The 23,604-nt window shown below is 35.9% G+C and overlaps 1 protein-coding gene across 2 annotated transcripts in view; it reads left to right on the forward strand.

Moving 5' to 3' along the window:
- The window catches only part of BIRC6 (baculoviral IAP repeat containing 6), a 189,855-nt gene that overhangs the window by 95,794 nt on the left and 70,457 nt on the right, over positions 1-23,604 (forward strand). The window contains exons 47-58 of one of the 2 annotated variants that reach the window (XM_076334284.1): positions 2,370-2,545; positions 3,106-3,202; positions 3,394-3,588; positions 5,499-5,699; positions 6,333-6,612; positions 8,849-9,105; positions 10,305-10,413; positions 10,933-11,154; positions 14,189-14,969; positions 15,907-16,050; positions 17,879-18,008; positions 21,796-21,927. In XM_076334284.1, the coding sequence (XP_076190399.1) occupies positions 2,370-2,545; positions 3,106-3,202; positions 3,394-3,588; positions 5,499-5,699; positions 6,333-6,612; positions 8,849-9,105; positions 10,305-10,413; positions 10,933-11,154; positions 14,189-14,969; positions 15,907-16,050; positions 17,879-18,008; positions 21,796-21,927 (2,724 nt within the window). The remainder of the gene's footprint in view (positions 1-2,369; positions 2,546-3,105; positions 3,203-3,393; positions 3,589-5,498; positions 5,700-6,332; positions 6,613-8,848; positions 9,106-10,304; positions 10,414-10,932; positions 11,155-14,188; positions 14,970-15,906; positions 16,051-17,878; positions 18,009-21,795; positions 21,928-23,604) is intronic. The other variant, XM_076334283.1, reaches the window with a different exon arrangement.

Raw genomic sequence — 23,604 nt, forward strand, 5'->3', positions numbered from 1 at the left:
CATCTTCTGGGAGTGCCAGTCATATATTTGTGGGTGGGATCTTCCTGCTACGAACAAGTGAGGAAGCTGATGATACTTTGAACAGCAAAGTTGCTGTTTGTCAGACATGTACCTAAGGTGCATTTTCTCAGACAGATTATCTTTGTGACTTGCTTGTGAGCTGTGATGGTTAGAGGTTATAGAGGTTATTTGCACACATTAAACCACTGACTGAAATACCATGGATGTTACTGCATGCGCAAAACTGGAAGAACATTTTGCAGGAGGATAGGCAAAAGGCTTGCACTCCATTTCAGGTGTAACAGTTGTAAAATTTTGTTCTCTTTATAGTGATTCTCTTGTTTCAAAGAAACTACCTCCGGCCTTTTCTGTGCTAGTCTCTTTTAAGCGTATGTGAAACTGTTAACCAATGCTATTATCAGAAAACAGTATACTTTTTGGATGAGAGCACGTGAATCTTAGACCAGTGGTTCATTTTGGCATAAAAGCAATTGAGGAAAAAGTAATAACCTCCAGTAGTCAAATTAAACAGCAGGCAGGATTTGACAAGCCTGGATTGCGCTGTTGGAACCTTCCTGAAATTAATTCCAGAACATCTCCTCCTTTACTCTGGGTAGTTGGTGTTGTATTGCAAATATGCTATGAACACTGAAAATAGTTTGTTCTGGGAATGATGGTTTGTGCTCAATATGTGTTTCTTTGGGGTGAAATTCAAAAATTCTTCTCCTCAACTTTGATGTCTTTCTAAACCACCGATTTCTGTCCAGCAGTTGTTTTGCACTTTTAAAAAGGCAATTTGGAAAGATAGTGTTGTTTCAAAATGTTTTTCATTGAATTCAGAATACTGGGCCAGCTGATCCCTTCAGTGGATTGTTCCTCCCAAGGTCTTTTAATATAGGTTATTGAAACTAATTTGTATGTGTATTTTGGGAAGATATAACACAGCTATCTGTGGTTTTAGTTCCTTCATGAACAACTGTATTAAGCTCTCTCCAGACAATTTCTGTGAACAAAACATTTCTCCAAGACTGCAGCCAAGGTTATATATGATCCAAAAATCAGTTATCAGCATATAGTAGTAAACATGTATTAGCTAGTGCAGCATGCTAGCTACCCAGGAAAGATAAACAAGAAGACATCTGCAGATGTGCACTGATAAGTAGTGGCTCTGGTGCCAAAATTTATGCTCATAATGTTAATTTACTGCACCTGGCGAGCCAGCTGGTCAGGAACCAGGATGGCCTTGAGTAATTCACTTGTCACATGAAGTTAAAACATCTGTTGGATTTTCTTTTATGACCACTTTGTCTATTTATTTCATTAAAGTTTTATGCTTTGTCATTGACAGACTATGAAAATCATACAAGTAACAGTATTCCCCTCCTATCCTACCTTCTCCTTGCCTCAGAGTCTTCACAGCAAACGCACCTTAGTTGGCTTCAACTCCATCATTCGTTCCATTTAACTTTTCTAGACCATGCAGAGGCCGAGTCTTAAGACTTTTCTTTGTCTGTCTCCATGCATCCAGTGCTTATCAATATTTTCTTTCTTGATAGCTTGGAGGTGATTAAAGTACTACAGCCGTCAGTTCTCTTGCCGGAATGTTTCTCTAAGGCATGTTCCAAAGATCACTTGAACATGTTTTTTATTATTATTTGTTAGTATAACTCCAGTTTCTCTAAATGGAACGGGATTATTCCATCCATTCCCCCCACTCAAATCTAAAACCACTTTTAAAAGCTCTTCCAGACTGATGTCATATGCTTTGTAAGACAGTTGTATTTACGGAGATAATCTCTTCCTTGGGAAGACTATTCTTTTGCTTTCCATCCTCAATTTCAGCAATGTATAATCAATATTGCTGAATATTGATATTCAGTAAATCCTCATTAATAAATCCTGAGCTGTAACACTGAGAAGGAGAATTCCAGGGGAGGTGTTTCTGATGGAAATATATATGTTAAATGGTTTTGGGTTTTTTTAGCTGCACAAGTGCACTTCTCTTATTACCTGAAAAAATTCTTAAGCACTTGTTAGTTGCTTCTGGCTAGAAGTGATTCCAATCCTTGTAGTTCTTATTCTGTTTCCTTTGCTAATTACAGTCACTTGTATGGTCTTATCTAAAACTGGATTTAAATTCCCTGACTTCCTGGGTCGCGTCTTCCTATTTATACTGTAAAGAAGGTAGCATGTATCTGGGAACACTAATAGTAATTTATGTGATTCTGAAAACTGGCCCATTTGTAGTTTGTAAAATCCATGTGGATGTTTAACTGAAAAGAAATTTAAATATCCTTGAGTTCTCTTATGTGCTGTAATGGTTTGTTAGGTCTCAGCTTCTGACCTTTGAACTTTCTGTTTTCACTAAGGTGCAAGTGGCTTACATCTCACTAAACATGAAAACTTTCATGGTGGCTTAGATGCAATATCAGTTGGAGATGGGTTGTTCACTATCCTGACAACGCTAAGTAAAAAAGCAACAACAGTGCAAGTGATGCTTCAGCCAATTCTTACCTACATGGCCTGTGGGTACATGGGAAGACAGGTAAGGTCCCTTAGGTCTGCTGTGCTTCAAGGGAATTATAGGTTAGTTGCTACTGTAACCTATAATAAGCTCAGAAAATTGAACTAGTGCTATGTAAAAGAAATGTTAACGTTTTTTCCAACCTCACTTCACTTTGGTGCTGAAGTTAGGAAGCCTCCCTCTGTTGCCCATGGTAGAGGGAGAGAGAGAGAGTTTCTGTAAGGACGTTTTAACATTCCCGTAAATGTTCCTGGCTAAAGGCTTGAGGATGGATTGAATGTTTTATTATGTTCAGGTGGGAAACACATTTATTGTGTTCATAGTAGTGGGTATGAATGCTCAGTATTCTTATTTCCCTTCAGCTACTTACCCCTGGTAGTTTGATCTTTTCCTTACCACAAAGACTTCTCCTACGTAGGATTGAACCATATGGAGCATGATATTGCTATTTTATGGTAGAGAGGTCAACTATGGTGGCGTTTCCTCTCTGGGATTTTTGCCTACTAAAAGGGGAGACTAATGCGTATTTTTGTCATATTAATTTTGCATGAAACTGTGTGTTTCTTAACTTTTTCTTCTAGGGTTCTCTCGCCACTTGTCAGTTATCTGAGCCACTGCTCTGGTTCATTTTACGAGTGTTGGATACAAGTGAGGCACTGAAGGCTTTCCATGATATGGGTAAGAATGTATTTTCTTTAGATGCATCAGGTAAAAGGTTTATTGTAGATTTTTTTTGGCACTTGAAGAAGGAATACAGATACATGTCTGGAGGAGCAAATTTTCTAAATAGGCCTTTGCTTGCTTAGAATCTATTACATGCTTCTGAACAGTGTTGGTTTTTTCCCCCCCCCCGCCCGCATTATACACAGGTGGTGTTCAGCTTATTTGTAACAACATGGTAACGAGCACAAGAGCTATTGTTAACACAGCAAGAAGTATGGTTTCGACTATTATGAAATTTCTTGATTCTGGTCCCACCAAAGCAACAGACAGCAGTTTGAAAGCTAGAGTGCTAGCTTCTGAGCCTGATAATGCAGAAGGAATTCACAATTTTGCACCTTTGGGTAAGTAATACTTCTTTCTCTTACATTAATATCCACTGGTCATTTGAATCTTTATCAAGTTCTTAACAAAAAATATTGTGATAGTGTCAAATGTTGCAATACTATTAAATCTTCTGAACAGAGGGGTTGCTGATGTTTCAAGAAGAATTTGGGGGAGGAGGTTAGCCCTTCCTCCACAGGCAATAAGACCTTGTGCGGATAGGGGAAAGAAGGAAAGGGAGTGATCTGTATCTGATGTAGTCATGCATCAAGGTGGGCCCCCTCCTCCTCCTCTAGGTCAGGGAGTAGCCAGTTCCAGCCCACCATCTGCCATAGACACACTAAGACTCACTGACTTCACTTAAGACACGTCAGATTTGATGGAGCTATTACAGAAGCACAGCAAAGTTGGATGACACAGAATGAGCCCGAGCTAGGTCAAACAGAGCAGCAGAAGCTGAAGTGTAGGGCTGATACTGCTGATGCTGCTCTCACACCTGCACCTAATTGCTCCGATGTTGCCTGCATGAATGTTTGTTAGAATTGCAATGCTGTTTTGGTATCAGTACAGTGGCTGCCACTTAACTAAAATGCACGTGTTTTAAGACGTAGATGTACTCTAATATCTTATAAAGGCTCCTTTTCACTACGAGTGTCTTAATGTTTTCTGTTGCTGCCCACTAGCCTAGCGTAGCCCATGAATGTATTCATACAGTGTGTCTCACTGTCAAGAGGGGAGAAAGAAAGGATTATTTTTAAAATTTCTGGAAAAACTGTCAGATGAGAGAAGTCCATTCAGTCCTGTCATTCAAATTTAAGAGTGTCAAAAATTATGAAATTTAAAAAAAAAAAAAGAAAAAGAGGTTTATTTGGCAGAATAGGGGTCCGTTAGAAATCTTCTACCTTGCTCTTCACAAATTGCTAAAAGGTAAATTTAAGAATCCTGCAAATGTTGGTATTTGATTACTTTAGGTAGTAAAAATCCTAAGCGTATATGGTGGTGGGTTCTTGCATGCCTTATCTCCCAACTTGCAAAGTGCTGCAGTTCTTGATGTTCTGCTATGAGTGCATCTATCTTAATATTTTACTTTCAGTCAGGAGTGTGCTTTTGAAATTAACCTTCTGGTTGACCTCACCTACTACACTTTGATTCTCATCATGTACTGTTCTCTGAGAGACAAACTTGATTAATTTGGGATGAAAGTCTATCAAAATATATCCAGGAATTCACCTCCAGCTGCTGCTAGGCACTCAGTCATGGGGCCAGGCTAGAGCTACTTTAAAGTAAAACAGGTCAAGTACCTGTAGTTTGAACAACACAAATCTGGTCTTGTTGTGCCATACTACTTGCTAAAGAAGACATAGCCTAATCTTCCTACTTCATTCTTAACTCATGCTAAGATTAGAAAAATAAGCAGCTGCTGTGGTCAGGTTTTTTTGCTTCTGGTATCTTTTTTAGAAAAAGGTTTTCATGTGAAACAAACCCTTTTAAAGAAAAAGGTTTGCAGATTTTGGTTATAAAGTTGTTTATGTTATCATTGTAATATTTAAACCTTTAAAGCCTTCATTATGTTAACTATGAATTAACTGAGTTCAAGTTCTAAGCATACTGTTCAACCTGCACCTTTTTGGTTGGTTTGTTTTTGTAATGAATTCTTCATAGAAAGTTTAGGATTTGGTAGCAAGTGTCCCCTAGCAAAATTTCAAGCACGCGCATATGCATGTGGATATGTAAACTGTCTGTGGTAAAACAGTCTAAGAGTAAAAGAAAAATGTCTCAGCAGTTGTCATTATTACACATGGGATGTTATCAATAAACCGAAACAGGTGAGATAGAACAAAAAAAAAAAGTGTTTTCCACAGTTCAGGCTGTAAATTAATCTGGGTTTTATTAACAAACATTAATAATGTAAATGGTGCTGGTTTTGAAGGTTCCATCACCTCAAGCAGTCCCACTGCCCAGCCTGCTGAAGTGCTGTTACAGGCTACTCCTCCCCACAGACGAGCTCGGTCTGCTGCGTGGTCGTACATATTTTTACCCGAGGAAGCTTGGTGCGACCTTACAATTCACCTTCCTGCGGCCGTGCTGCTCAAGGAGATCCACATCCAGCCTCACCTGGCCTCTCTGGCGAGTAAGTAGATTCACTGACATTGATGCCGGTTTGAAAATTTGAAGGGCGGGATTTAGAAATGATACCAAGAGTATAACCAGAGGAACTAAAGCTGCAGGTTGTTTGAAGAATACCTGTAAAATAAGTTGAAAAGCTTGCTAATTCTGCTTTGCTTGAGAATGGAAGGGCCTGCCTCTGCTTGATTTCTTCTAGCTCAGTACATGTTTTGTGGCATTAACTTTAAATACGCCAAAAAACTTGTCAAACTTCTCAAAACTTTCCCTAGTGAGAATGTGATATCAGGGGTCTTCAGACAAAATGGTTTTGTATGATGTTTGGAATAAGGCACGAGATTTTCATCTCCTACTGTCATAGCCCTGCTGGGGAAACATGTGGCATTTACACTGACAGGACTTTTCTTCATCTTAAGTCTTTGAAATAAACTGTATACACCATGTATCAAAATGCTTATGCATTTTAACATATACCATCGCACAGGTCAAATACTCCAGCTGCAGTTCTGTAGTGGTGTTTGCCTAAGATCATTTCAATCATCTTGTTCTGTATCTTTAACAGGGATACATGTTTAACACTTAAAATTCAAACCAGTACAGATTTTTAAATAGTATTAAACCTTCTTATCTTACTCTGTAGCCTGCCCTTCATCAGTATCTGTTGAAATAAGCGCAGATGGTGTCAATATGTTACCTTTGTCAACTCCTGTTATCACAAGTGGTCTCACATATATAAAAATCCAGCTGGTAAAAGCTGAAGTTGCCTCAGCTGTCTGCCTCCGTCTCCATCGTCCTCGGGATGCCAGTACACTAGGCCTCTCCCAGATCAAACTGTTAGGCCTCACGGCCTTCGGAAACACCTCATCTGCAACCGTCAATAATCCATTCCTTCCCTCTGAGGATCAGGTCTCTAAAACAAGGTAAGCTTCTAGTGTCAATGGCCAGAGGCACGTTCGTGCCAGTTCATGCTTTTGTCTTTTTTAATGATGTTGTTCTGCTCTGAGTCAGATCCTTCAGTAGCAAACTGTATTCATGAGTACATGAATTCAACATGAGTTGAATTTTAACATTTGCAGAATGTTTCAAATATCTTAGAAAACTTGCCTTTTTTTTTTTTTGTTACAGAAGGCAAATATAAGCAGTACTTCTCACTTGTTTGGTAGCATGTTTAATCTGCATGTGTAAAAGGCTGTGTTTCATCTCTGCAATAGTGAAAGAATACAAAGGATAGGAAAGCATTCAGAGTTGCATTCTATGTTTTTAATGGGTAGGCAGTTGTCAAAAAAACTGAAGTAGCAACGTATTTCTTATCCCTGCTGAAGTCAATGGAGTTACATAAGTATTGGAGCAGGAATAGAAATAGGACAATGGGATGTTTTCTGGAAGTCGTATCTAATATTGCTGTTCGCAAACATTTGCGAAATAGGAACTGAATGTTGTGATTCTGGCATATCAGCAAGATTTCTTTTCAAAAGCTTTTATTTGATTAGGTGGCATCTTGAGTTTTGTACTCATTTTAAAAATAGAAATAAATAAACCCTTAAGGATTTAAAAAAAATAAGTGTTAAAGTTTTCCAATTTTGAATTTAATTTAATGGGGGAATTTTTGAGATTTCCTGGTTCTGAAATTTAGCTTACTAAATTGTAAAAATTTGTTACTTTGAAATATTTCATCTTTGAACCTTAAAGTTTATAAATTTGAAAAAAGAGCATGGGAAAGTTTTTTGTTTTTTTTTTTTTTTTAAAAACCTTTCTTCTTTTGCTGGGAAAAATTTTGAGAGGGTAAGTAAATTTATAGAACATGAATACTGTCCAGTGTATATTTGATAAAAGCTGTATAACTGAAATCGGTCTTTGATCTTCAATAGCAGTGAAGCAACTTTTCATAGCCAAATTATGCTATTGCTTTATTTGTACTTCAGAAAAGGTTATCTTGAAGTCACACAAAAATAATCAGTATCTAAAGAAAGAAGGTGAGTGTACATTCTTCACGTCTTGAAATGTTTTATTGTGGCTTTCAGCTTAGATTTATAAGTATCTCAATAAAGTAATGGTAGTAATATGATAGATATATTCAATAAATTTGGATATAATTTTGTTTTAGACATAACAGAAAACTTGCTCTTTTCTAATATGATGAATATTTAGGAGTAAATTATTCCTAAAATAAAAGTGTAAACTTCATTTAAGGTCTGTATGCAAGTTTGCCTTTTTTTTTTTTTTTTTTAACTGTGGGAGACAAGGTTAGCTGTGAAAATAAGTTAACCTGTTAGTTTAGAACTTGTCAGTGAAATGATGCCATTTATTTCACATGCAACTTAGATTGCCATCTTGTTCATAATGCTTGTTTAAACAGCATTGTAGTATGTTTTTAATAAATAAAGTCTAGCTAATGTTTCCAAATTGATTCAGTTACAATAGGTTTACTTTTCAAGATTTATTATTAAAAGGAATACTGAACAATATTATTAAAGAATAAGACAGACATGGGGGAAATGCAGTGGCTAACATTTTTTATTTCTGCACTTTTTTGGTGTGCTTTTTAAATCAGGTTCACTAAGGTTCACTATAATTTATTGTAGATGTTTATGACCCTAAAAGTTTGTAAAGTCAGGGAAGCTGTGCAGGTATGTAATTTTAATGCCAACCACTATTGCAGAATCTTGACCTAAAATATGAATAGATCCAACAGTGCCTAAGTGAGGCAGTGTGCTGTTTCATGTTTCACATTTATGTTTTTGCCAGCTCCTTTTTAATGTAAAAAAAACACAACACGCCGTTCCCCCTGCGTTCCCCCTATATGAACACCTTCCTCTCTACCTTCCCCCCAATAGGTTGGCCCTATTGGAAGAAGTATGTATGTGAATCCAAGAAATCTTGAGAAACTTTAGTAATAAAACTTGCAGGCTCTTAACTCTTCTACCCACGAACCCTGCCTTTCTTACAACATTAAGCCAGTGATTACAACGGCATTACTAATGTGTACTACATTGTGGTCTTAAATTCAGTCATTTTAATTTGCTTTTCTCAGATGATGTCTGGTCATGTCACAGCAGTTTTCTGCAGTACTTGTCCTAGGATCTATACAGGTTATAGATGAAAAATAAAATAATAAGAAAATGATACATTAGCTCATTTTCATGTTTTCCTTTTCAGTATTGGATGGTTAAGATTATTACACCACTGCCTCACTCACATAAGTGATTTAGAAGGAATGATGGCTAGTGCTGCAGCACCCACTGCTAATCTGTTGCAGACATGTGCTGCTTTACTAATGTCACCTTACTGTGGTATGCATTCTCCGAACATTGAGGCTGTGCTTGTAAAAATTGGACTTCAGTCCACCAGAATAGGCCTAAAATTGATTGACATTCTTCTAAGAAACTGCTCAGCATCAGGGAGTGATCCTGCAGGTGAGTGCAATGTTTTTCTTTTCAGTTGTTGCTTAAAAACATTGCTTGTATAAATGTACAAATATAGTATATTTGCATGTTACTTTCTGATTCTGAATTTGGGTTGCCAGAACTTGCCATTGTGCTTTGTTATGCCTGTAAGTATCACAATCTTGGTACGTGGGTAGTTCTACAACAGTAAAGCTGTGCAATCAGGGTTGTTCTGATTTTTATATAGAATAGATAATTAGGTGAATGTTTTGAAGACATGAGAGTAGGACGTGCAATGTATTGTAAGCATGTCTTACTATAGATACTATGCCTAGATGTTTCAAAATAAAGAGCATCCATGAGTAGTGTTAAGGAAAACAAATGCAGCAATATTTGGGCAGTAATAGTCTGTAGGACAGTATAAATTCCGAATAGCACTAAGTATTGAAAATATTTACAGGTGGAGGTACATAATCAAGACACTTGAACAACTAATCTATGTCCCATAGTGGAATTTTGCAGTAGCTCTTCTGTTAATGCACTGGCTTTTTGTATTTATGATTCCATACCACTTTACTTAGCTGTTTTGTAGCTTTTAAATGAAAGAAAACTGAATTCATATATTTCCTGTTTTGAAGTTGCTGATACCAACAGAAAACACTCTTTTCAAAATGGCTTCCATGACTTATTTTGCCGTGAGTTAATGTTTCAGTGTAGGCTACTGTCTTTTGCTGGAATGCTGTTAGATAAGAGAGTGGTTTCCTACAGGGCAGGAGATGAACACAGTGAGGAGAAGATGAATCGGAAATAATCTGAGGAAATCCTCGGCCTTAGCCCCATTGATGGAAATTGGAGTTAAATAAGCTTCCATTTTGAAATGAATGTTTGCTTCTGTGAAGCATGAGGTTTGGCAGCTCTGCTGGAATTAGTCATGTCTTTTTGGGATATGTTGAAGAAAATCCTACTAGTTAAACCTTTAAGTCCTGTATCTGATGAATGTTGCAATGATTTTTCCTTTTATAGTAAGGCTGAACATTGCATTGAACATAGAAAATGCACAGTTTTGAGATAGTGGTGTGTATAAGAATTGCATCCTTATGTTAATGGCAAAACTCAATTCAATGTTAATATTGCAATTCTATAATAATTTCACTAGTACTTTTAAAAAATACATATGTAAGTACTTCTATTATTTCCCCTCCCCCCCCTTTTTTTTTTAATGCGTCAAGATCTGAATAGCCCTTTACTGTTTGGAAGATTAAATGGTCTCTCTTCTGACTCCACAATAGACATTCTTTATCAGCTTGGAACAACTCAAGACCCTGGAACAAAAGATAGGTAATGTTACTTGAATTCTCGTGTGGAAGTGTGTACAAAAATAATCTGCTAAATAGTGGCTTGATGTTACTGCACAAAAATAGACTTTTAAAAGTCTGATTGTTATGAGATAGCCTGAAAGTGCAGAAACCTAAAGAAGCTCTCTAGCTTTCCCTCTTAGCTCCTTGCATCCTTTGCAGACAATGCTATCCCTCTTTTTTTGCTCTTATAAATGTGATAAAACTTTTAGCGTTCAACTGACTTTTCTCTCAAATACTCAGAACTCAGATACCTGCTATGTTTTCTTTCTCTGTAGAAAGCAAGCTTATGTTTGGCTTTCCAAGATGATAAGTGTTTTTAATTAATTTTTCCCCTGTTAGTGATCTAAGTCTTGAGAAAACAGAGTTTGAGCTCACTCTTGAACTTTGCTTCAAAGGAAGAGATAAATGTGTACTTCAGATTACTAAAAGACAGCAAGCTAATTTGTTTTTGAGCAGTTTTTTGACCCTTTATAATGTACTACATCATCTTGCCTTCCAGAATTCAAGCGTTGCTGAAATGGGTCAGCGATTCTGCAAGAGTTGCAGCTATGAAAAAAAGTGGCCGGGTCAGCTACATTTGTCCCAACAGCTCAACAAGAGAGTATGGTCTTTTGATGCCATCTCCTTCCCATTTGCATTGCGTAGCAGCAATTTTGTGGCATAGTTATGAATTGCTTGTTGAATATGATTTACCAGCGTTGCTGGACAGAGAGCTCTTTGAGTAAGTAAAGCAAAGTTTTGCACCACATACTTATAACTGAATTATTTTGTTCACTGAAATAATACGACTTGAAGTGCACTCGTGAAATAGTAGTGGAAATTGTCATCCCTGAAGCTAATTGATAGAGTGAGTACTTAAAGATATCTAAACAGGTAGTTTTGTAGTTCTAAACACAAAACTACACTTCACATTTTCCAGGTATAATTGTGTTTAAAAACAAAAATCCAAACCAAAACAGCAAATCCATGTATATACTTGCACATACGTGAAAGGCAAACTGTTGCGTGTTTTTGTTTGTGGGGTTTTTTAATGGATAGCTCTGGGCTGTTCTTGTTGAAATCAAGCGTTTGCAGTAATTTTCACAGTACCTATAAATCATTATCTTTGTTAGTATCCTGTTATATAAGCATTATTTTACTACTCATGGTATCCAATATCTATAGCAGATAGCTAAGAGCTGGGGGGGGGGGGGGGGGCAAGGATTGTTTTTTTGGTGTCGCCACTTTTGTTCTGGCCACAGTCTGATTTGAAAGAAACAAAGGATTAAAATCTTGAGTGAATCTTGAACTATGAATTTTCTGGATGTTGCTTGATTCTAAAGAAAAGTTCATCCTAAACACCAAATGTATACTTTTAGTGTCTCCAGGTTGAAAATATATGAACTAACATTCCTAATTTATGTTGCTTAACCATCTCTTCTGTTTAAACAAAACAAAAAAGAGAAGCCACGTAGCTTTGTTTCATGTGTGTTATAGAAATATAGCTGTTAAATTCCTGTATCTAGTAAAGCATCTTTCATTGGTACCATTGAATAAAATTCCAGTTAATGAAAGGAACTTTCATAGCACATAATTTTTTTTGTTGGCCTTAGGAAATGTTCATATTTTTCTGCTACCTTACTGTCTTCTTTAGGCACAGTCAAACATTCAAACACTGGGAAACGTACAAGTTACGGTTATTGGTACAAGCATGGGGAGCTCTTCTATATGAGCAACATGATGGTTTTTAGATACATGACTACAAGCTAGACCTTTTCCAAAGACACTTCAGTGATGCTGTCGTATAAACAATTGTTAATTCAAAATGAGCTTGTTCATTTTGGGAATCAATTTAAGGCTTTTAAATTGCAGGTCAGTTAGTCCTTTCAGGAATACATTTTAACAGAAAGACATTGTCAGGATGGATTTTAACAATTTTAACATTTGAAAAGGAAGAACTCTAATAAAAATAGACTTCCTAAAATGGATAGCCCATTTAGATTTATACTAATATAAAAGTGGGTTTCACAACTGAATTCCTGTCTTTTGGAAGACAGTATTTTGTTTTCATCACAGGATGAAATGAAGGAATACTAATAAAACTATTGTGCCTAGTTTGAGTATGCATGTTGCAGTATAGCCCTGTTGTCCTGCCAAATAAAACTATAATTCATATCAGCCAGCATCTGGAGCAAATTATAAAATAGATTTTTAATAAATATAGAAGGATTGTTGTCAGACTTATAAGGGTAAGTAATTCTTCTAATAAAAATAACTTCTCATGTGTATTCTTCATCCTCTTTGATATTTTAACTTTTGAAATATTTGCATTGATTCTAGCTATAACTCCTAATTTCTCCATGTGATATTTCACTTTTCCCTTGGATATATTTTCCCATCATCCCCATTTTCCATTTTAATATTTCTGCTTTGGCCAATGGATACTAATTTATTCCTTAGTTATTTTTTAATATCTAGTTGGAAAAGAATCTTCTTTTTCATAGAGCATGAACTTACCCAGAAAATTTTGGCGGAAGGATTGTGTCAATATATAGTTGGAAAAGAGTTTAAGTGTACCTTTATTATGTGTGGACTTTGGGAAATTGTGACTGTCTTCCCAAAGTTATGGGTCATTTGGTCACTGAGATGACTTTTTAATGTTTTATCTTGGGGAGGGGTTTTTTTATCAGCCATTCACTAGACTGGTGATAAAGCTAACTTTTGGTTAGACCCATGTTCTGTTCTAGACTCTGAGTCCCTTAGACTAAACATAGAACAACACTTCTATCCAAAAGAGGGAAAAACAACCCTTGTCTTCAAATGGGAATGTGATATATGATGATACACCCAAACTTATTTTAAAACCTAACATTGAAGTGGCACAAAGTGTGTGTTCACCTGTGTATGTAAAGGTTAAGACAATGTAACTTATGTATGGAGTCATGGTACTGTGAATGCAGTTCAGAAAACTGTGGGGCTTTTTTTAAAATACTTCACCTACTCTAAACAAGTCTGTGTGAAGAAATGACGATTTCACTATTTTACAAATACCACTTCTGAAATTTAAGCTGAATAATAGGAGCTAAATTAGCTTTTGCATTCATGTGCCTTGCATTAGCATTCAAGCACATAGCATTTGGATGGAAGTGAGTTCAAAAGTAGGTGGAATTTTAGTATCTCTGAGGAATAATTCTGTTGTTAACTTCTGTCCTAAGTTCAGGTTGTGTAAGGATAGCGAGGGTAACATCATTCAACCAACCAGATTGTTGCTGCTTTCATTTTTTTGCAGCATCTTCAGGTAGAACTCCAAAATTTAAAAAATTTTGGAAACATGTTAAAATACTTTCAGTTCTTACAAAGGATTAAGAGAGCTTTATGTAAATGAGTGTGTGTGTGTGATCCTAGTAGCTGCAGCTTGGAGAGTTGAAAGCACAAAGAGGTTGCAGTTGGCTCAAAATTGCATAAATTATGTGACAACTGTCAAAAGACTGAAATCCTGTCTTTCATGTGCAGCATGCCAGAAAAGTCGGCGTATTTCTATTTTAAATACAGTATGATGAAAGAAATTTAAACATAGGGTTGAGGAATGCCTTTTGGGTAGTGAATGTCCTGCTGATACTGTGATCCAAACGAGGCTTTCAAGCTCAGCTCAGTGTGTTTTATGACAGCTTCTACAATAGTTAATCGTAAATGTAGAAAGATGTTTTATGAACCAATGAAGAAAAGGGACTACGAGTGGCAAACTATGTGTTGACATGATTTTCTGTCTTCTACAGGTCACTGTTTAACTGGTCCATGTCTCTTCCCTGCAACATGGTTTTGAAGAAAGCTGTTGATAGTTTGCTTTGCTCAATGTGTCACATCCACCCAAATTATTTTTCCTTACTCATGGGATGGATGGGTATCACTCCTCCTCCAATGCAGTGTCAACACAGACTGTCCATGACTGATGACAGCAAAAAGCAGGACCTTAGTTCATCTTTAACAGATGACTCTAAAAATGCACAAGCCCCTCTTGCACTAACAGAGTCTCACCTGGCTACTCTTGCTGCCTCATCTCAGTCTCCTGAAGCTATCAAGCAATTATTGGACTCAGGTTTGCCTTCACTGCTTGTAAGAAGTCTTGCTAGCTTTTGTTTTAACCATACTTCTAGCTCTGACTGCACTGCACAATCAATGGATATCACCCAGGACAGGCTCAGGAGGCATCATGTTCCACAGCACTTTAATAAAATGCCTATCACGGCAGACCTGGTTGCTCCTGTTCTCAGGTTTTTGACAGAAGTTGGCAACAGCCACATGATGAAGGATTGGTTGGGTGGCTCTGAAGTCAATCCATTGTGGACAGCACTTTTATTTCTGTTGTGCCATTCTGGTGCTACTTCTGGAGGACACAATGTGGCAGCACAACAGACCAGTGCAAGATCTAGCTTGCTTTCTTCAACTGTTACAACAGGGTTGACCACTCAGCAGCGGACAGCAATTGAAAATGCAACAGTTGCTTTCTTCTTACAATGCATTTCTTGCCATCCTAATAACCAGAGACTTATGGCACAGGTGAGAGAGAAAAAACCTAAAGTTTTCATTTCTTTATTAATAACTACAGCCAACTTTTAAAACTTTTTACATTTTTTTAGCTTTCTTTAAAATAACTTTTTTTTGTAAACTGTCATTGACTGGAAAAGTTTTGTATTAAAATTGTTAGCTTGTTGGTCTGACTTTGAAAATTATAAAAATGTTTTGACAGGGCTGTCCAGTCCTGTGTATAGATTTGTATTCCTCTTGGTTTAGAGGAATAAACTTTAGCCCAAAATCCAAAATTCTATATTTAATTGGATAGGTCTAAACTCTTCTGAAATGGAATTTTCAAATTAAGCTTCATACACATCTTTTATATTAGTAACTTCAGGAGATTTCCTGGTAAACTTGCTTGCGCAACCGTATACCCTGCACAATCTGTGACCGGGGAAATATGGGCTATTGCAGAATATGGCTTTACATTTGGCATTCTAATGCAAATTCAGCTATTTTCCTCACATTTGTTAACCTTGCAGACCTAGCCGAATGAAAGTATAATTAAAAAAAGATTTTTTCAACATTAAGAATGACAATGCCCTGGGAACAGGTAGACTTCAGTAAAAAAATCAGTACAGTTCTCTTAATGCTGGTAGTAATACTGCATTATGCAGTGGGAAATTTTTGCTTTAGGTATTTCAAAGCTATTTTTCTAAATACTTGATCTTCATTTTTTTATCTTTGTGAGTAGTCTACCTGTTTACAATTACTTTGATGCTGTAGTCAATGTTTTGAACTTTTTTAATAAAAACCCCTTATTTGCTGCTGGTATTTTCTTCAGTGGTGCTCATTTCTGGTCTGGTTTGAATGATAACTGGAAGGTAGATCTTAGGCACTGCCTATTATGGCTGTGTAGAGCTATGTTTTAGAGACCTAAATATAGAAATATTTTAAATCTGATGTCATTTTGCTTTCCCAGGTTCTCTGTGAATTGTTCCAGTCCTCTCCTCAGCGTGGGAACCTCCCAACCTCTGGAAATATTTCAGGATTTATTAGGAGGCTTTTTTTGCAGCTGATGTTAGAGGATGAGAAAGTGACTTTGTTTCTTCAATCCCCATGTCCAGTAAGAATTTTTGATAACCGTAGGGTGAACATGGAATAAATTCAGCCTTAAAAAAAAAAAAAAAAAAAATATCCGGGTATATTCAACTTTGAAATGTCAGATGGCAGCTTTTCCTACTGTACACATTGCAGAATTTTGGAAAGGAATGTGTTGGTGAATTGTAACTCAGCATTTTAAAAGAAAATTTAAGGCACTGTTGTAAGGCAAAGCCATCTTGTTGAAAATATACTGCTTCTGAAAGAATTGACAACTGAAATTTATCTTATGTACGACTTTTTAATAGTATCCTTATGCATTAGCAGCAAATATAGATACAAGTTCCAGTCCTTCCAGCAGTTCTTCATTATCAGTTTAATTGAGGAACAGTTGTAGTTTTGATGCTTCAAAATTGGCAGAGATCCTTCAGCATTAGCCAAAACACCATGAATAAATTCTTGAGTGACAAATACTTGAATTAATTGATAAAGCAGATGCATGTTTTTATATTTCCACATGCTTCACCATAACACAGAATTATAATTAATGACTGAAGTGCTATGCTCTCAACTGAAGGCTGTGAATAAAGAAATACAGGAAAAACAGAAGTTATTAAAAGATCTGATAGTCCCATACAAGGAAAAATTATTTTCTGCATTGGTTTCTGCTGTTCTTACTACATCTCAGGAGTAAAGTACTACATGAGATATATGACAGAGAAACTGACTCAGATAATATAAAATGGAAAAGGAGGAACAAATACAGTTTTAGCACAAACATTTAAATGTTTTGTTTTAACCTGGTTGAGATGAATTGTTAACATGGCCATTGGTAATGTGAAGGTAACATCAATTTTCTAATAATTTGTTTTATGTAGAACAGATTTTTACAGACTGTTACTACATATGTAAAAGCAGAAAAATTATCTTGAAAAGAAGTTGTCATATAATTCAGTTTCTTCTATTAAAAACACCAGGAAACAATCTGGCTTATTGCTGAGGAGATGAGTCTAACATCCAGAGAGAAACTTATAGTGTGGATGTGCAGCATGTACTAGTAGTATATCCAACAACATAACCTTTCAAAGATTGGATCCCCATTTTTATTTCTTAAGTTCTTACCAAACCTGTGTTTTATAAGCTAAATTCTGATTGTCATCAAGTATTAAATCTGTTTGATAATATTGCACAACAATAAATTGGTTCTGTATGTAAATATTAGTAAACAGTTCTCCTGGTGATAGGAGGAAGGGGATCAGTGGCACTCTTATTGCAGAAAAGTCTGTAAAAAGTTACTGCAAACAAAGAGTGATACAAAATGCAAACAGAGCTCAGGCTAAAATAAGTTATGTTAAAATATTTGAAGTGTTTTAACTAGTAGTGACTTAGTTATCCATCATAATAGCAAAAAGTAGATATTAAATCTAGAATAAACTTCATCCTTAAGTCAGAGCAATAGATAAATGACATCTTTCTCTACTCCAAGTATGTTGTGATTTTCCTAATTTAATTTCAGAATTAAGTTTTAATTTCATAAATAATTGCAAGTCTCAGACACTCAATTTTTCTCTCATGTACAGCTATATAAAATGATTGGGTTTTTAAAAGCAAATATGATATCACATTGTTTCTGATCCTAAAAATATTCTAGGCTTTTGAGTTAAAAAATTAACCTTGTCCTAATTTGATGCATTTTTACTGTATACCTCCAAAGTTGAAGGATATGTCAATTTTCTTTTTAGCACACAAAAGATATAACTTTATTTTGCTGAGGTGAGTTTGTAAGAACTTAGCGTTTTAACTTATTTCTGAATTTTAGGTCATGTTAAATGTTGACTTTTTTTTCCTTTCAGCTGTACAAAGGTAGAATTAATGCTACTAGTCATGTAATTCAACATCCAATGTATGGAGCTGGACACAAGTTTCGTACTCTTCATTTGCCTGTCTCAACAACTTTAGCAGAGGTTCTTGATCGTGTGTCAGGCAAGTTTGCAATAATTCATGTTTTATTTTTTTAAAGATACAGTTGCAAAAAAACCCCCAAAAAACAGAACCAAAAAAAATGGCATAAACCAAGTATGTCTAAGATACATATTTGCAGTGTTCATCAGTAATTGCTAAATATGAAACAGTACTTTAATTTGTAGGCTTTTGCATATGCCTTATGTTCCATGTAAAATGCTCTTTTACTGGTCAAATACTATTTTTTCCTTCTATAAAACTCAGGTGGGGAAGGTGGGGTTTTTGTTTTGTTCTATTTTTTATTTGATTGGGGGCTTGTTGGTTGGTTGTTTTGGGGGGTTTTTTGTTTGCTTTTTGGTATTAATGTGTTCTCAAATCTCTCATGGGATTTTTGCAAGACCATACAAATGATGCTGCAAATATCAGTCTTTAAAACACCCGGTCTTTCATCCAGTCACTTAAATATTCCCAAATTATGTCAGTTAAATATCCTGGGACTTAAAACTTTATCTCAAGATGGAGATGAAATCGTGTTGCTATGAAAAGGGCATTAATGAAGGCTCCGTTTAATTTCTGCATTTGCCTATTATATAAACATTTGAGTTTGTTTACTAAACGGAGATTGAAAACCATAATTTACTTTTAGAGATTAATTTTTAAATTATATACAATGGGAGGATAATGTTAAGGCATGAATTTATTTGTTAGTTTTTTTAAAGTTCAGTACTTTCGGTTATGCTACTTGAACATACATGGAGAGATGAACCACTTTGTTGACCAGGCCTCCACAGACCATAATGCAAATTTTGTCACCTGAATGGTAGATGTCTTAATCTTAAAATTAATCCCACCTTGAACTTTAGTGTTTGTTTAATACTTTAGAGTTATATGTTAAAGATTTGGGTTAGTGATCTTTTTTAAAATGTAGTTAGAGTAGAATTCATACTGAAGGTGTCGTGTCCATGCCAGAGCTCCCTAGGTAAAACCAGGCAAGGTGCAAGTTGATTCTCCTCAGGTAAGAAACAGAGCAAAATTTGTTATGTCAATAATCAGTTTTAAGCATGTCTAATTTAAAACAAACAAACAAACAAACAAAAAAAAACAGAAACAAAAAACCAAACCACAAACCAGCCCAGCACTTCCTCTTTACTCTTAAGATGTGGTTCTAAGTAACAGCAAAGAAAAGTCAAAGATCAATTATGATTTTGCCATTTTGCAGATATGCACTGAAGTGTGTGCACTTCACTGCACACGTATCTGACTAGGTATGTATGTTCTTACATGTAGATATATTAGTGTGTGTGTAATTTTTTTGGAACTCCGTGTAGATCATCGTTAATTTCTGAAGCAGATCTTCCTGGAGTTCAGAGGAACTATTGCTTTTTTATATCTACTGAAGATCTTTACATCAAAATTGTTAATAAATTTGTTAGGGCAATAAGTATGTTACCTAACAAGCTAATAGAAGTACTATAAAGGTATTTGGCAGAACACTAGACAGAACAAGATGTTCTTTGGGATTTTAATTAAAAAATAGCGTAGCCTAGAAAAATGCTTGACACTAATTTATCAGGGAATAGTTTACTATTTCTGATAGATTTCTGTATTCATTTACTGTCCAGACACAGTTGTGTGTGGAATGTGACTAAAGTCTTTTAGATCCTTGTGCAATTTATGGTCAGAATTACTGTAATGGGTGGGGTAGTTGCTGCATATGAGGAAGGGATCAGTTGTTGAGCAGTGACATAAACTGTACTGAATAGCTGCCTTAGTGGTGTATTGCGGTCAACTTGATAGCCAGTGCTAATAGGGACTGGGGAGGGGAATGTGATGATGGGATGTACTGTAATGCCTGTAGTTGAAATGGATCAAATGCTGACTTTTGTAGGGCACCATAACTTTGGGTTTTGCTACGGAATTGCTATTCCTCAGCTTAACTCTCATTTTAAATTGGAAGAATTAATTCTGGAAAAGTTCAGGTTCTTTTATGTTTCCATCCCTCATCTAATGTGATTTCTCAGATTGTATTAAAAGCTTAGTGATACTTATATATTATTCCATGAAGTCCATGGTTAGGACATAGTAAAGAAGACTTGAATATATGAGGAGTAAACTGTGTGTTTGGGGTGACAGGAAGAGAAAAGGGATGGACTGGGGGTGGAAAAGAAGAAAAGACTGCCACCACTGCAACAATAGGAAGTTGTGAAGATCCTGTGTCAGAGGCTGTCCCTTGGCTGAGCTTCTTTTTTCTTAACTATGCTGTTAATGTCTCAAATTGATCATGTCATACTTTCTGCAAAAATAAATCACAATAAGCATGTTCCTTTCATACTTTTTCTCCCAGCCTTTAAAAAAAAAAAAGTGTGTGTGTGTCTAAAATCATTGCTAAATCTGCTACTCGCATCCCTTCACCATAGGAAGAAAATGTGCTCTATCACTGCAGATAGGATAGTCTAGGATGACTACCAGTTGTTTTGTATTTCATTCACCTTTGTCTTAAGTTGTTGGTCTTGACTGGTTAGGAAAAGTGAACAACAAATCTGGGTATTACCTGAGTATTAAAAATACCATTGATTAAGTTTCCTTAATAATTTTATTAATGACCTTTAAATTCTTCAGCAAGAAATGGGCATTCAGTCCATGGGACCAAACTAGAGCAACTCTGAAGTTTAATAATAATAATAATAATAATAATAATGAGAATTTTTAAAAAAGCCAACACCCAGTCTAAAATATATGTTTATATATAAATATATATTTCTATGTATTTATATACATTTTATATGCATATATACACACACATATATAGTGTGTGTGTGAATGTTGGGTCCTGAGTAGCAGCAGTTTCACTCTATCTTCTTTTGGTCTGCACTACTGTCTAACACAGACATAACCAATGTCTTCAGGCACAAATCATAATATATTTCCGAGCAGGTCAAACCGTATCTCTTTCAGCACCTCACCCAGTGGTGATACACAGTTAAAGGTAGCTGGATGGTACTTCTAGGTCTTGAGTCTGTGATTATAGCTTAAGGCTGCTGTGGCTGTGTGGAAAGAAGTTACTACTCAGAAGCAATTAGAGAATTATTTGGCCATTTTGGTGCCAGCGTTGTACCTTACAAGGTGTGAAATGATCTATTGTCACCAGTAATCAATGATTCAATAGTTGCTTGCTTGTATTTGTGATCTACACTAATGATTGAAACAAAACAGTTGAACTGCAGTAATCTAATGTTCACCTAAGCAAACAGCACAACGTTTGGATGTGTAATGTACTTTAGATATCTTCCAATTTCAAAGGAACAATCATACTTGCCAGTTCTGAAATTGAGTCAGTATATAATACTAGATACCCAGACCTAAATACAACAACAATTTCTTTAAGTAAGTCTGCAGGTGTCCTTAAAAAAAGTTTTGGATTTTTTTTTGTTGGGTTTTTTTGTTGTTTTATTGGGGGTTTTTTGTATTTTGTTTTGATTGGTGTTTTTTTGTCTTTGTTTATTTTGCTTAATCTCATTTTTGGGTTGGTTGCAGTGGTGTTTTAACATGAATACACTTGACTCATCAGGTAATGGTTTTAAGTTGTTACAGTGTTAAATTGTCGGAGGACAGATTTTTGGGAGAAGAGGGGACCAGAATTATCATGATACCTTAATTCATAGATATTTACAAGACAATTACTGCCTGGGATGGAACTCTAAGCCACTAAAATAGTTGAGAATAGCCTTGGTAACAGCCTAGAAACTGTAACAAAATCAACTTGCTATCTTGAAATGCCTTTCTCTCCTCTTTATTTTTCCCTGTATAGATACACCCAGTATCACAGCTAAGCTAATTAATGAACAAAAGGAAGATAAAGAAAAAAAGAACTATGAAGAGAAAGAAAAAGTTAAAGCAGAAAATGGATTTCAGGACAATTATAGTGTTGTTGTTGCTTCTGGTATGTTTTTTTTTTCTTCCACCTTCTGAAAAACGGATCTTTCAGACATTGCTGGGGGCGGGGGGGAATCATATCTACCAACAATTCTTTTTATTACTAATGATGGTTAGAAAAATTGTAGTGCCCAATTAATCTAACTGGCTGTTAGGCAGCAAAGATTGGTTCCTGGTAGAACTGCTGCCTCTAGGGGATTATATACTTTGACAAATTTGTACCTAAATGTGTGTGTCAGTGATATGTTGTGGCTGCTGTTGCTAGTGCATTTTACAAGATTTTGTAGAGACATACCAGGAGCTTGGATTATATGGCCATATATTAATATTTGTGTACTATTACTGTGGTATGGGTATTACTACCTCTGCATTTTTGCAGTGGCTGGTGCATCAGAGTTTGATCACCTACTCCCACAACATGCTTTGGAAATAAAAGGATCCATATACTTTGCATAACAACTGGTGGTACTCTGCTAAAAACTGTCAGATGGAGACGTAAGCATAAACCATGTTATTCCACTTGGAAACCACACATACAGGATTTTCTTCCAAAGCATTCGCCTTCTAAAAACTAATGTGAAGATCCTTCTAAAATCATTCATGTAAACCCTTCTCCTCCAAAACTGCTGTGGAGGTTATAGATTGAACATAGTAATTTTGCAGTGGTACAAGAAGATTACAGTTCACATGATGGCTGTGGAGATTATTAGTCTTTGGGTTGAAGTTCTGGTGTGTGTTAGAGAGAGATTAGTGAACTTCAAACTACCCTTCTCCTATCTAGCTTTCTGCCTTCATTGAGCTACCTCAATTTCGTTTACACTTCATGAAGCATGAAGAAGAGATGCTGATTTCCTTTGACTTCTGGCACCAGTCTTTCTTAAGCTTTTTATTTCAGGTTTTTAGATGTAGATATAACTCTAAACTCAAGTGTTGAATAGGGCAGCAATTTCATGGATCTTGGTATATATTTAAAGCAACACAGCTGATTGTTAACTACAGCATATTTATCTGGAAAGATATTTGCAGTAGGTGCCACTTAAACAGGGTAAACGTGTTTTGGTAAGATCTAAAATATTAATAGCTCCAAGTGAAGGGTTAAAACATGAATAAAGAATCTGGGAAGAAAAAAAGTAATATACCAACCTTGAAGATAGGGCATAGCATAGTCAGCCATGTCTCATCCCGGTTACATCTCTGATCATACTGCCTGATATAGCCCATTCCCTATTTAGAAAGAAGCAGACTTAAGTGTTTCCTTCTTTTTGCTTGTATTTTTTCCAGTTGACTAAAACAGTTTAAATGTAAACTTAATTCATTTGCATTTGTTTTTACAACCTGTTTGTGAAATCTTTTCTTCTTTTGTCTTTATCTTTTTATATATTCTGGGTCTTTCTTAGTGTCCTCAGAGCCTCATGCAGCCAGTGTTTAACTTATTCCCTATTGGTAAAATGAATAGAGAGTAGAGATGGTATCTGGAGCCTAATCTTCCTGAGACAAGCTAGTTTAGTATACTGAAATTATTGGAGAATGTGTTGCGTATTATAGCTGCTCCTACTGATCAGCTGAAACCAGAGAGTATTATAGCATTTCCGGTACGGATGTTGTTAGTTTTCCAGCTGCTCTTGGCTGATTATGAGGCAGTAATTGTATGAGTCTTTGTATATGGACCTGCTGACTTTTTTTA

Source organism: Aptenodytes patagonicus, chromosome 3 (genome assembly GCF_965638725.1).
Source record: "Aptenodytes patagonicus chromosome 3, bAptPat1.pri.cur, whole genome shotgun sequence".
Classification (NCBI taxonomy): domain Eukaryota; kingdom Metazoa; phylum Chordata; class Aves; order Sphenisciformes; family Spheniscidae; genus Aptenodytes; species Aptenodytes patagonicus.